Source organism: Apus apus, chromosome 6, assembly GCF_020740795.1.
Source record: "Apus apus isolate bApuApu2 chromosome 6, bApuApu2.pri.cur, whole genome shotgun sequence".
In the NCBI taxonomy this organism is placed as follows: domain Eukaryota; kingdom Metazoa; phylum Chordata; class Aves; order Apodiformes; family Apodidae; genus Apus; species Apus apus.
In genome coordinates, this window is record NC_067287.1 from 16,879,312 (window position 1) to 16,892,619 (window position 13,308).

General features: G+C 58.2%; 1 protein-coding gene across 5 annotated transcripts in view; it reads left to right on the forward strand.

The window, feature by feature from the left end:
* DNAJB2 (DnaJ heat shock protein family (Hsp40) member B2) overlaps window positions 1-13,289 on the forward strand; it is a 158,062-nt gene extending 144,773 nt beyond the window's left edge. Inside the window, exons 1-10 of one of the 5 annotated variants that reach the window (XM_051622787.1) lie at window positions 7,903-7,996; window positions 8,936-9,025; window positions 9,931-10,040; window positions 10,463-10,516; window positions 10,632-10,751; window positions 10,907-10,996; window positions 11,125-11,230; window positions 11,363-11,433; window positions 11,697-11,918; window positions 12,887-13,289. In XM_051622787.1, the coding sequence (XP_051478747.1) occupies window positions 8,961-9,025; window positions 9,931-10,040; window positions 10,463-10,516; window positions 10,632-10,751; window positions 10,907-10,996; window positions 11,125-11,230; window positions 11,363-11,433; window positions 11,697-11,918; window positions 12,887-12,897 (849 nt within the window). In that variant the 5' untranslated portion in view covers window positions 7,903-7,996; window positions 8,936-8,960 and the 3' untranslated portion in view covers window positions 12,898-13,289. Of the gene's footprint in view, window positions 1-7,305; window positions 7,401-7,874; window positions 7,997-8,935; window positions 9,026-9,930; window positions 10,041-10,462; window positions 10,517-10,631; window positions 10,752-10,906; window positions 10,997-11,124; window positions 11,231-11,362; window positions 11,434-11,696 lie in introns of those variants that run through there. The other 4 variants (XM_051622788.1, XM_051622785.1, XM_051622790.1 and 1 more) reach the window with 4 other exon arrangements.
* The last annotated feature ends 19 nt before the right edge of the window (window positions 13,290-13,308 follow it).

The following is a 13,308-nucleotide window of genomic DNA, read 5'->3' on the forward strand; positions in this document are numbered from 1 at the left end:
GGCTAGTGAGTCATAATTCAACACCGAGGAGGAGATGACCCATTTGGAGTTCAGCCTGGTACACCCCATCCACACCCTAATCCACCCCTCTCTTCACTGTGGAAAGCCCAAACTATTGTTTCCACTTTTCAGACTTAAGCTCCACCTAGGCTGTTCCAGGTAGAGCAAACAGAGTCACAGGGCATTCTGGGGACATGGCTGTCTTGGGAAGGTAGGAGAGACCACAACTATGCTGTGGGTTTGGGGAGGAAGCTCAGTGCCCTACACTTTAAGCCTAGCTGGGGAGGCACAAAGCAAGCACCAGATGATGATGAGTGCTTCAGGAACAGGGCTTCAGTCCACATCTTTAACGTCAGCCAGGAGCTTCACAAAGAGGTTGCATCTGTGTCTGTCCTGCTTGCCTTTCAGTCCATCCTTGTGCAGTTGTTCTGCCCATAATCCTCTCAGCAGTGTGGTTCGGCAAGGAGGTGGAGGAGTCAGGATATGCCCCCAGCCTTTTTGTGCCCTGTGCAGTTTGCTCTCCAGCAGTGGCTGCACAGGAGCAACGAGGCAGGAGGGAGCTCCTTCTGCACAACAGCCTCCTGAGTCCCATATAGCCAAGCACTGCTTGACTTAGGACTCAATTGGCAAATGCAGCTCCTGGGCTGGAAAGCCCAGAGATCCAGCTGTGCTCTGCTGCAGGGTGAGTAGTGACTACAACCTCAAAGCAGAAAGGCAGCTCTGCACTGACACGGAGTGAAATTGATCAGTCTGTTGAAAGCATGAGGCTTGACTGCATCTTGCAGATGCTGTGAGTTCAGCGAACTCCCTTGTGATGCTAATTGCTCCGGGAGTGTCCCAGCAAGCCATTATGCAGGGTCCCTAAAGCGCAGCTGGCTCCTGAGGGCAGCCCAGCATCATATGGCCAACTGCTGCTTCCTTTCTAGCATGATGGCATTTGGGACATTGCCACCCTGAAATATTCTAGCACAGCATGGAACTGGGAAGAAAATGCTCCCTTTGCCATTCCTTAAGATATGCATATGTTACTAAGGTCAGAAAAGGCTCTCTGAGCACCTCATCATTCATCTGCAGTAGATGGAGATGATTCAGAGATGAGAAACAAGAGTGACTGGAAGGCTAGATCCATGGACTGCAATGAAAGGGTGAAAAAATGGGGACTTTCCAGAAGACCAAGCAGAGACTCAATGAAGGCCTTAAAATACATTTAAGGCAGATGCAAATAGGAAAGGGATTAACATTTTTGCATGCTGAGGGCAAGAAGATGCAAGTTTGAGACTAGCTAGTACTAAGGGTAGTGAAGCATGATTGTTTCAGGGTCAAGGGATCTTCATCAGTGGACCTCTTCAATAACACAAGTGTGGCATTAACTCCTGAAAACCTGCTGGGATGCAGAGCACGGTGGGGATCTGACAGAAGTTCTCTTTGCTAGAGCTGAACAACAGCAGGGTAATTGCTGGTTCAGATAAAATGAAGTCAGTTGTGCAACGCCTGCGGCATTGCCCTAGGCATGTGCATGTTACAGGAACAATAAAGCTAATTCTAGATCTCACTACAGTCCTAAGCCCTGAATCACCAGGCAGTGGCAAGAGTAGGGAGGCACTCCCAGGGATGCAGGCAGGCCCAGGGATGCAGGCAGGCCTGCTCACATGCCGAGCCTCAACCTGCAAGGCTAAAAAGGAACTGGCGGACGAGTTAGGACTAGATCTTTTTCAGGTGCAGCAGCTCCAGGTGAGCAGCCTCCCTGGCTGTCAGTGTCACCCGCCTTTCTTCATGTCCTGGGAAAGGCAGCTACACACCCACAGGAGCAAAATAACACCGCAGCTGTCTAACTGCAGTGACTTCATGTGTCAGGGCTCTGAGCATGCCTGGCATGAATCAGCTGCCTCCAGGCAGGTGATGGAGGGGCTGACGCTGTTGAGGTGTCCTCATGCTCTCAGGGGATAGCAATGTGCAGCACTGATGGGCTGCATAGAAGGGTCAGCATTGCTTTGTCTCTTCTCCAGCAGCTCTTGGAGCTGGTGGTGGTGCAAGGAGTGTAGGAACAGCTGGAAGCAGAAGTGCAAGGAATTCTGCATGGCTGGGTGATGATAGGAGCTACTGGAGGGGTATGGATTACCCTGTCAAGCTGGAGGGGCTCTGCATACCCCAGACAGGACTGTAGGCATGTTAATGAGTCGGTCTCCATCCCCAGCCCTTTAGGTCTTCCGGTCTTGCCAGTTCTCAAGAGCTGCAACCAAGCTGTGGTCAGCTCTGTTGCAATGCCACAGCACGTCTGTGCATGAGCTGGCAGAGATGGGGCAAGAAGCAGCAATTGCTTCCCCCTCTCCCAGGGGCACAGACCTCATCTGTGGGGCTGTGGCTGATACCCCAGCTCTAGGCAGCAGAGGGGACATGGCAGAGTCACGCTGGGCAGCTCTGCAGATGCACCTGCTCCTTTGAGGTGGATAAACCATAGCCAGGCAGGTGAAACCTTCCAGTGAAATCAAATGATTCCTGGCACAGGAGCATCTTGCCAGCAGCTCTTCTCTGTCTTTGGGGAGCAGTTGAGCCTCCAGTGGCTGGACAGATGTGTGTGCAAGGGGGGTTTTGCAAGCAGAAGTGGGTTGTACATAATGCAAACAGCTTGCTGGCCTGAGGGCAAGCCCAGAGCTGGGCCTGCAGAAAGTAGCCCATAATCTCAGGGATTGTCATACAGTCATTAGAAGTGGTGCTGGCAGCTGGCCAAGTGCTGGTGGATATCAGAGGGAAATGGTTAATGAGAGAAAAGATGCACTTAATTACCCACCCAGGAAAAGGCTCCCACCCAGAGCTGCCTGTGTGTGGAGAAAGTGTGGCATGTGAAACCAGGGCTGGGCTCTCCACTCCTCCCAGAGCCTGGGCACTGTGCTGAGACCTTGCGTTTGATGGCCACGCTGAGAACACATCCCTGAGAGTTCCATGGCAGAGTTGACTCAGATGATGAGGTGCATGGAAACTACAACTGTTCCACGGGACTCAGGACTCTGGTTTGCTGTGCCTAATGTGGCCTTCCAGGATGGCAGGAGCCCTCCCCAGGCACCCCGTGCATGTGGGGCTTTCCTTGGGATAGTGTGGCTCTCACACTACCATTTAATAGCCCCCCACAGCCAGGGGGGCTTTACCATCTCCCAGGCAGAGGGATGTGGAGCCTGGCAAGAGCTGGGTACCGAGGGCTCCTGTGTGTGTGTTGGGAGACCTTCAGCATTGTTACCAGGCATTGATTAGCCATGGATAACCCACCTCACCAAACAAGCCGGGTTTCATTCCTTGAGATGACAGCTCTTCTCTGGGAAAGGCAGAGGTGTGAAAGGCAGAGGTGTAACCTGCTTGTGGTGTGGAGGGTGCCCCGGGGAGCGAGCAGCAGTGTCAATGCTGTGCCTGATGAGGCAACCTGGGGCAACCAAGTGCTGGTTGGAGATGGTGAATCATCAGCAAAGGGCTGCCAGGCTTCCACAGGGATCCCAGCCAGGCACTGAGAGCTTCAGCACTTTAATCAATGGTCTTGAAATGAATCCTGAATACCTGATAATGTTTGGATGTGACAAGTGGATATGCAGAGTAAGAAGTGACAAGACTGCCCTTTCCTCCAAATTCCCAAATTACTTACTTCACGTTTCACTGTATTAAAGCAAATTTTGCAGCAATGGGGCCTTCTAATCAGGCAATTCTAAAGCATCCCTACTGGCTAATTGTCCCTGTTAACCCACCAATCTTACTATTATCCCTAATTTTTCTTAGTAAACATTTCTTAACACAGTGGGCTTTACAGCTGTTCCTGGGGGTCTCCATTACAAAGGCTGCCAGCAGTATAGCTTCTGGCTAACAAGTACACATTTACTATTGATGCATTTTGTGTGTCTTTAGCAATGCAAGAAAATAAACAGACTTCCTTGGCATGTCAAGGTAAATAATAGAATCATAGAATCACTAAGGTTGGAAGTGACAACAAGTTTGCACAGCAATACCTGCCTTCCCTGACATGAGGCTGATCAGTATTACAGAGATTGTAAAGTCTTTAATTCTTTTTGACAGTATTAAAAAAATAATTAATCAGTTCTTTTTTTTTTCTTTTTTTTCAAAAAAAAATTTTTTTTTTTCTGGTATTATCTGTAATCTAAACTTTTCTGGGTCAACCAGTTTATTTTCTTAATGATTGAGGTGACTTCTGTCCTTCAGTCCTCTGGAATTACCCCAGCTTTCCTAGCTCTTAAAAATTACTATTAGGGGCTCAATAAGACCCTCAGGTCCATTAACATCCTCAGTGTGGGCTTGATGAATTAAAAATGCTAATTTTAGCAGGTGATGCTTTACACACTGGTTTGTTGCAGGTGGCATCCAAATTACAGCCCTTTCCATTGCATTCACAGCTTTGCACCAGTATTTAGGCACTGACAGTTGTGGGAAACAGCAGAAGGCTGCTTACTAGCACCTTTCTGTGCTTTTTATTGCTTCCTTCTCATGAAAATACATTTGCCCCATGTCCTTTTTTATTTCACCCTGATTGGCTGTTTTTTTGCTTTTGAGTCATGCCCAGCATGAAGGCAATGGGCCAAGGCTGGGCATGTACCTGGAGGATATGGTGAGGACCAGACAGCCAGTGCCACCAGTCCTTCCAGGCACTACAGAAAATCCTGGCCAAGCCAGATGGACACAAGGGTCTTGGTGCTTGGGAGTGTGTGGGCATGAACGTGTTGGTGTGCATTTCGCCCCACAACAAAATCCCTTCCTGTCCTGTCTCAGCTGCAGCTTCTTCTCCCCTCCAAAGCTGAAGGTCTCCCCAGCATTCAGAGAGGGGGTGTGCAGTATCTGTCTTTTCATCACTCTGGATCTCCCATCCCTTGGAGTCAGATCTACACCAGGCAGCTCCCAACCTCACCTGCAGGTGTGTGGGGTGTGCCCTGCTCCTGTGCACCACAAGTTTATCCAGGCTTTGCAGCCCACCCTGCTCCCAACTCCATGCCAGGAATGGGGGTGAAACCCCTTACTGCCATGATACTCTGCTTCTTCTGCCTGGGCCTGTGTGTGAGCTCATCGCAGATAACCCATCTAGGCATGGGCTTCTGCCTCTTCCTTCTGCCCCTGTTGATTTAAAATCTGCAAGCACCTTGGTTCTGCCTGGGTTTTGGCAGAAGCAGCAGCCCTGGGTCACTACAGGGGAAAACTCTGGCGGGGCGGTGCCTGGGATGCAAAGTCTGTGCACAGTACATGGCTGGATCACGCCCAAAGTCATTGCCCTGCTTGAAGAAATCACCCTGACTTTGCTGTTCCTCACTTCCCTGTGCTGCTACACCAGCTTCTGCTGAAAGAGCTGACTTTCCCCCTAGATACTCCCCAGCTCCTAAAAGGCTCCTTCCAGCTGGAATGAGAACAAAATGGAGAATCTGCTGTTTGAGGAGGCTGAGAAAGGATTTGTGTCCTCCCAAGGAAACGAAAAACTGAAATGCTGTGAAGAACTGAGAAAAATACCTCTCTTAAGATGTGGGTTGCATAACAATATAGCACGATTTTATAATACAATTGAGTTGGCTTCCTAAGAGATGGGGTAACCAGGATTAAAAAAATATAAAAATGGTCCTTTGGGGTCTTGCTTAGCTCACACAAAAGCTCTTCTCTCAGAAAGCCTGAAGAAAAAATCATGAGCCTTTTTGTGACCTTGCAAAGCTAAAAACAGGGGTTGCAACGCAGCAGTCCCCACAATTTGTAAAGAAATAAGGGCCTTCTTGAGGCACCCTGAAGGTGCCTGTGTTGGTTTTGAAGCTGGTGTGAGCCCAGCTGGCACGTAGGTGCACCAAGACTTTGGGCGGACCTAGAAGGAAAGAGCTGGGAAAAGAGGGCAGGGTGTTGTGGCTGAAGGTGTGCACCGTGTGAGGCACCAGCAGGGGATGGGCTGCCTCTCTGCTGCTGCTGCTTTGCTGGTTTTACCACAGGAGTGATTGTGGCAGCTCTGGGGCAAGATGTCCTACCAGTGCTCTGGTGGGCTACTGCCCAATTTCACATGGCCTCCCCTAAGAACACTAGGGAAGTGTAAGTCCGTTTCACTGCATATCCTGATCTCATGGGTGTGGGACACAGGTATCAAGAGGGCAGCAGCAATGTGCTTCCCTGGCGCGAGTCGCTGATGGCATATGGTTTCCTCTCCTTTCCCCAGCACAGAGGCCTGCCCATGTGGTGGGCACAGAGCAGGCTGAGACTTGACAGCTCAGGAATCTACTTGTCTCCATGTCAGCCGCAAAAGCCAGGGAAAGGAGTGCGAGGTGCTGAGACACGGCGAGGTCCTGGAGGCATCTCCTTCCCAGTCAGCAGTTTTGGGCCCTGTGAAGCAGTCTTGTGGCTCCATCTAGTGCCCATGCCAGCCCGGCCCCGGCCAGCCCTGTACCCATTGCTCAGCAGATGGGCCGAAGCAGAGCTCCTGGCAGCCAGCGAGAGCACCCAAGCCGGAGGCAGCCTCCGGAGGAACCAGCAGCCTGCTTCTGGGTGCAGAAGAGCAGCTCTGGGTTGGAAAAAAATCCAAACCCAACAACAAGGAATACTCCAAGCAGTCGCTCAAGAAAATCAAGTGCTGTCTGATGACAGGGGATGGGTCTCCCATCCACTGGAGAGGAGATGGTTCTTGGCACAGGAGATGCCCTTGGCACTTTATCAAGCCCACTGCTCATCACTTGGGATGGATGTCTTGAAGCTGGTTCCACAGGAGTCCTGGGAATGGCCTGTCTGAATGCCCGGGTCTCCCCAGCCTGGCCAGTAAAGTGGCACTAGTAAAGTTTGCCAGGCTTCCCAGCTAGGGATGTAGAGGAGGTCAGGAAGATACCCAGCTGCAGTGCAGGGGTGGTGGGATGTCCACAAAGCTCTGGCCCTGCAGAGAGACCAGGCTCCCTCCTTCTCCAGTCCAGACAGCAAGAACAACAGCATGATCTTTGTGGCCAGGACAGGTTGATTGGTGCAGGTGAGTAGCCTCGAGTCAACCCACAATCCCAAGGTCGGGTAGGGAGCCACGCAGAGGAAAAGTCCACATCCAAGCTCCCGGTGTGCGCCTGTTTCCTGAGCCCCGGTGTTCCGGGCACTTGGGCACCCTGATGCTCCAGGGGGCTCGCTGCTCCCGGCTCCTCCCTGCTGGAGCAGGGCCGAGGAGGGCACAGGGCTGGTGATGCTCTGCCGGAGCCTGCGCTCCTGCATGTCCCGCCCCGGCGGGACGACCCGGGCAAAGCGCTGAGTCACCCCAGCTGTCCCTCCCGCTGTCCCTCCCGCTGTCCCTCCCGCTGTCCCTCCCGGCAGGGACCAGCCGGGCAGCTGACCGGGCAGGGGGCCAGGGGAGCCCGGGGCGGTGCCCGTGCCCCCGGGCGCTCGCAGCACTGGCCACACCGCTGCGGCCAGCGGACGAGGTCAGTGTCCCCCGCCCTTGCCGGGGCTACCCGGGCACACACACAGCCCCGGGAGCAGGGGGGAGCAGGGGGGAGCGCTGGATCCCAGCGCCCAGCCAGAGGCAGGCAAACCTCTCCCCCCGGGCGCTCCCGGTTATTCCCGCGGCGCCCTGGAGGGTGCCAGGCATCCCGGCTCTGCTTCCCGCTTCCAGCGGGGCCGGTCGGGAGGACAGCGGGACGCAGGAGCCCCCGGCCAGGTGGCCTTCCCCGGGCCGCAGGGATGGAGCCGGGGAGAGGAACGGGGGTTGCGACGGGGACTGGGATGGAGAGCGGGGCGAGGAAGGCGGCGGGGATGGGAGGGGGACGAGGAGGGGACCCCGGCGGGGACGACCCGGCGCCCCCTCCCCACGTTTGTCACCTCAGCCCCTGGAGAGCCCGCGCGTGACGTCAGAGAGCCGCCGCGCCCTGATTGGCTGCGGCCGCCGCTCGTCAGGCGGCAGAGCCCGCCCCCAGGCCCTGCGGCGGCCCGGGCGGGGGGACGCGCGTCACCGGCCGCGACACCGGCCGCGGGCGGCCCGGGCGGGCGGAGCTGCGGCGCTCGGGCGGGCGGCACTCAGGTGGGCGCCGGGTCGGGGGGGAGGCGGGCGGGCGGGCGGAGAAGGGAGTGGGGCGCTCAGGGGCACCGCGGGCCATGGCGCACCGGAGATCGGTGTGCCCGGGAGGAGCGGGGACGGTCCCGTGCGGTGCTTTCCCTGCCGCCGCCCCCTCCTCCCGCTGTGGCCTAAGCCCGCTGGCCGCAGCCCAGGCGGTAGCGGCGAGGGGAGGGGGGGGACGACAGAAAGTTCCAGCAGCCGTGCCGGGCCGGGCAGCGCCGGCAGCTCCGTGTTTACAGCCGGGCCGGGGGGGCGGTCCCTGGCGGCGCCGCCCCGACGTGCTCCCGGTGCCGGCGCCGGGCAGCGCTACCCGCACCCCGCAGCCCTGCCCCGCAGCCCTGCCCCGCAGCCCCTCCCCGTCAGCTGGTGGGACCGAGCGGGGGTTCGGCATCCCGGGGCATGGGGGCTGGAGCAGCGGTGTCTCGCTCCCGGCCCCGTTCTGGAGCGCGGCAGCCGGTTGAAGTGCCCCGGGGTGTCCGGGTATGGGGAGGGTCCCCGCTGAGCCCTTAATCCGCTTCAGGCGCTAAGCACCTTAGCTTGCTGCTCCTGCTGCCTTCCTCCTGTCCCAGGACAGAGCCTCTCGGAGGGGGCGGGAGGGAAGCCGGGGCTGGGAGCCGCGGTCCCTGTCCCCTCGCTTGGGCAAGTCGGGGGGCTGCAGGTGGGACAGCAGGGCAGTAGCAGCCAAGAGACCCCAGCTGGGGCTGTGCAGGCCAAGGTGAGGACAGGTCAATAGGGAGCCATGGAAAGGGCTGCGGCTGGGCTGCTCTTGGGGATACCTCTGGGGTGCTCAGCGTGCTTGGGGAGGGCAAGGCAGCCCACCCGTGCTCTCATATACTTGGTGCTGCCAAGTGCTGCTTGGTGCTGTGCCTGTGGACCCCTGACATTACCTTTCACCCCCCACAGTGGCCCCGTGGGGCAACCACACATCATGGTGGACTACTACGAAGCGCTGGGGGTGAGCCGCAATGCCAGCGCGGACGACATCAAGAAGGCGTAAGTGCGTGGCAGGTGTGACCCTGCCTGGAGGACAGAGCAGCCTGAGCCCCCGCTCCTGCCCTGCTTCCAGTGATCCAGAGGCTGGGGCTCCCTGCAGGGCCAGTGGGGACAGAGCCCAGCTCCAGAGGTGGGCTTCTCTGCTGCACAAAGGCATCTACTGGTGGGGTTTAGTCCCTTTGTTCCCAGTCTCAGCTCGGGGCTGGGGATGGGGGCAAGAGGTGGATCCCGCTAGTGTTTGGATGTGTCCCCTGCCTCTGACAGAGGGTGCAGGGATGGCAGAAGGTATTTGGAGCTCTGCTAGCATCAGGGCTAGGGGGCTGGAGCTAACAGGTTTAGGAGCAGCGTGTCCCCTGGCAGGGACATGGCCCCCTTGACAGGTCCTGTGCGGTGGCCCAGGCATTGCAGGGGAGCCCTGCGGGTAGACAGAGCAGCCCACAGATCCTGCCTGACACCCTGATGAGGTCTTGCTGCTCTCACTGGGGCAAGGCATCACCCAGGGAACAGAGGTCCCTGCGGGACTGGCTTCCTAAGAGCAGGTGAGAAGAGCTGGACAGCCTGGGTTAACCCCCACTAGCTGCAAGTGGAGGGAACAGGCTGCTTGTGCTCACCTGGCCCCAGGAGCTCCCCAGCAACCCCTGATGCATCCGTGCCCACAGCAGAGCCCAGGAAGGCTCTGGAGCAAACCTGTGAGCATTGTCCAGAGCTGCTGCTGAGGGCAGCTGGGGCCACGCTGCACATATTTGCTTGGGAGGCAGAACTAGTCCAGGAAGCTCCCATTTGCTGCCTGAGGCTGTGGGGCACTGGGTGAAGCAGGCTCAGGGTGCCCCTGCGCACAGAGTCGGAGGCGTGTGCTCAGCAGGGGTTCCCTGGCACAGGAGCCCCATCACTGCCTGTTTTTGCAGGTACAGGAAGGCTGCACTGAAGTGGCATCCAGATAAAAACCCGGACAACAAGGAGTATGCTGAGCAGAGGTTCAAAGAGATCGCCGAGGCGTACGAAGTGCTGTCAGACAGTAAGAGCCCACAGTGCTGTCTCACGTGGTACCCCCACCCTTGGGGCTGCTCGCCCTGGGATGTCCTGCTGCTGGGCTCACCCAGGTGGCAATCCTGGATGTCCCTGGGAGGCAGCAAGTCTCTCCAGCTTTACTGCTTGACTTGCAGGGGCTTGGTTACTTCCTCACACATCTCCCAGAATGGCTCTTGGGAGAGGTGCTGGGGTGTTGGCTTCTGGGATGAGGTCTCCTCTGTGGGGCTGGGTCTTATGCATCCTTAACCCGGTGCCCTGACTTGGGTTTGGGAGCAGTGCTGGTACCATGGGGGCTCATGCCATGCCCCCTCCCCTTGCTCCCTACTTTCTGCACCTCCCTTGGTCAGGGGAAGCATTAGTGTTCCTGCCCATGCCTGGCAGCTGGCTTTCTCTTTCTTCTCCTTCCAGAGCAGAAGCGCGATATCTACGACCGTTATGGCAAGGATGGACTCATGGGAGCAGGTGAGTGGGTGAGCAGGGCCATGGGGCATTAGTGCAGCTGTGCCCCCCAGGGCTCCCTATCTTCCAGGGGGCTCCCACCCAGGGCTCCACTTAACTCTGAGCCTCTTCCCTCCAGCAGGACCAGGGGGCTCCAGGGCCGATGCCAGGGCTCCCGAATTCACCTTCACCTTCCGCAGCGCTCACGACGTCTTCCGGGAGTTCTTTGGTGGCCGAGACCCCTTCGCTGACTTCTTTGGTGTGTGAAGAGCAGGAGGGGGGCTGGGGTTTAGCTCTGGGGCACCTCTCTGGTCCCAGGGCAGCTGCTGGGCTCAGGGTACCCCCATGGTGGTACCCTGCTCCTGGCTTTCCAAGCTGGGGGGGCAGTGCTGACAGGGGGGCCCTGCCTTCCAGATGAGATGTCGCCCTTCTCTGAGCTGCGAGGACCTGGACAACGGCACCATGGGGGAGGCCACTTCTTTTCCTCCTTTCCAGGATCCTCAGGTAGGAGACACTGCCAGCACCTACCTGGCAGGGGAGTCCCAGGACACCATGTCCCCCTGTGCACGGTCTGTCCCCTGCCTTCCTTATGCCCTCCACCCTGGCACCAACCTTGACGCTCCCTTTTCCAGATTTCTTTGCCTCGTCCTTCAGCTCTGGTGCTGACGCAGGGCTGGGCTTCCGCTCTGTCTCCACCTCCACCACCTTTGTTAACGGCAAGCGCATCACTACCAAGAGGTGAGGGCACTGCTGGTCCACCTTATTCTTGCAGACCCCCTCATCAGTGGGCCTTGGACCCTGCAGTTTGCTGCTGCTGTACTCTGACTGCCTGGCCATTGACTGTCCATATGTCTGTCTGTCTGCCTGCAGGATAATTGAGAATGGGCAGGAGCGGGTGGAAGTGGAGGAGGATGGGGAGCTGAAGTCAATCCACATTGATGGTGAGAAGCAGCACCGCAGACTGACTTGTTGGAGTCTGGTAGTGCCACCTCCCCATGCCCTTTCTGTCTGGGGACCCCTCTCCTCCTTTGGGGTGGTTGAGGGGTGCTGCATCCAGACTTGGGTTTGGGCTGCACCTGGTTGGTTCTGGTAGGGGTCTCAGCCACGGAGGATTGGTGAGGTGGACAGGAGTTGCTTGGGCCCCATACCAGCTCTGATGAGCTGGAGTGGACACGATTCCTGTCCTCTGCCCCTGTCTCCATAGGTGTTCCCGACGACATGGCACTGGGGCTGGAGCTGAGCCGGCGGGAGCAGCAAGCCTTCCCCAGCCCGCGGCCCCCCTCGCCCCCACCGCCAGCCCCGCACCGGCCCCCGAGCTCCTCGCCTGTCCGCCTCTACACAGACAGCGAGGATGAGGACGAGGACTTGCAGCTGGCCATGGCCTACAGTCTCTCCGAGATGGAGGCCGCGGGGCACCACCAAGCAGGTGGGCATGGCCCCAGCACCCCGCTGGCACCGGGGGGCAGCCCTGGCACCCCTTCTTCCACCCACAGAGCCCGCAGGCCCCGGGGGGGACCAGAGCGGGAGGTGCCAGGAGCCAGCAGCACTGCTGCAGCAGGGCACGAACTTGCCCCCAAAGCGAAACAGTGGCACTGCCCCCTTCTCTGAATGTGGGGCTGGGATTGTGCCCCCCTGCTGTGGGGCAGGGAGGGGAAAGCAGGGGTGGGGGCTTGCTGCCTGGGGCTTGGCTCCTGCCTCCTCTGCAAGAGAGAGGGTCTCCTGTCCTGCCTCCTTGTTGCTGTTCAGGTGGGTGGGTGGCATCCCGGGGTGGGGGGACTGCCACAGCTGGGGACGGAAAAGGGACCCTTGGTGGGGACCTAAGAAGAGGGGTGGCTCCCTGCCCTGGCTCCCGGAAGCGTGGGGTGCCCGCAGGCAGGTGTGGCCTGGCTCTGCCTGCTCCTCACTTCCTGCCTGCCCTGCAGATGGGCAGGGGATCCAGCCAGTGCCTCCCTGGCTGCTGCCTGCCCCTGCTTGGGCTGGGAAGTACTGGGTTGGGCTCTCCCTCCTTGCAAGGAGGGATGGTCTTGTGGGCTCTGCTTGGTGCCTTGTGTCTGTATCTCCTCTCTGGATGCTGTCGCTCCTGCCTGTACCCCCTCTTCCTCTGTCTCCCCCTTTGCAAACTCTGCCTGGTCACCCCCTTCCCTGTGCCTTCAAAACCCTGCAGGACACTGTCACCCATCGGCCTTGGCCTGGGGAAGCTGTCCCTCCCTGATTCCCACAGCAGCATTGACCCTCAGTGATGCTCACAGGTGTTCTCACCCCCACTGTTGCCTGTGGTCCTGCCTTGGCTCTCCTCCTTCTGGGACCTTCTTCCCTTCCTTGCCACTCCCCAGCCCTGGCCTGAGGAGGGATTCATGGGTGCTGTTGTGTCCCCCCCTCTGCTTGTTTCCCCAGGTGTGTTCTGAGGCTGCTGCGCCCGGGAACCGCGCACGCCCACGGAGGCTGTCCCAGCCAGGATTCTGCTTTGTCCCTGCACGGCCACCCCCTGCCACCCCCTTTCCCCTGCACCCTCTGGCTCCGTGGGACGCGGCGGGGTGGGGTGGGCACGACAGGGCTTATGGCTGAGCAATATCCAGGGCACCGTGAGGTGGTGGGGAGGGTGATGATGGGGTGCCAGAGGGGAGGGGCTGGTGGGGGGGTTGCTGTAGATTAGGCTGCTGGGGGGTTGCTGGCGGCAGGCAGTGAGGGGCAGCACAGTTGGGCTCAGCCAGTGGGGCTGGGCTCTGCTGCTCTCCTGGCTGTAGCCCACTCCTCCCTGACCCCTTTCTGCTGACAGCCAATAAACCTGTTTGCAGTAGCTGGTGCCTGGGGGGGTG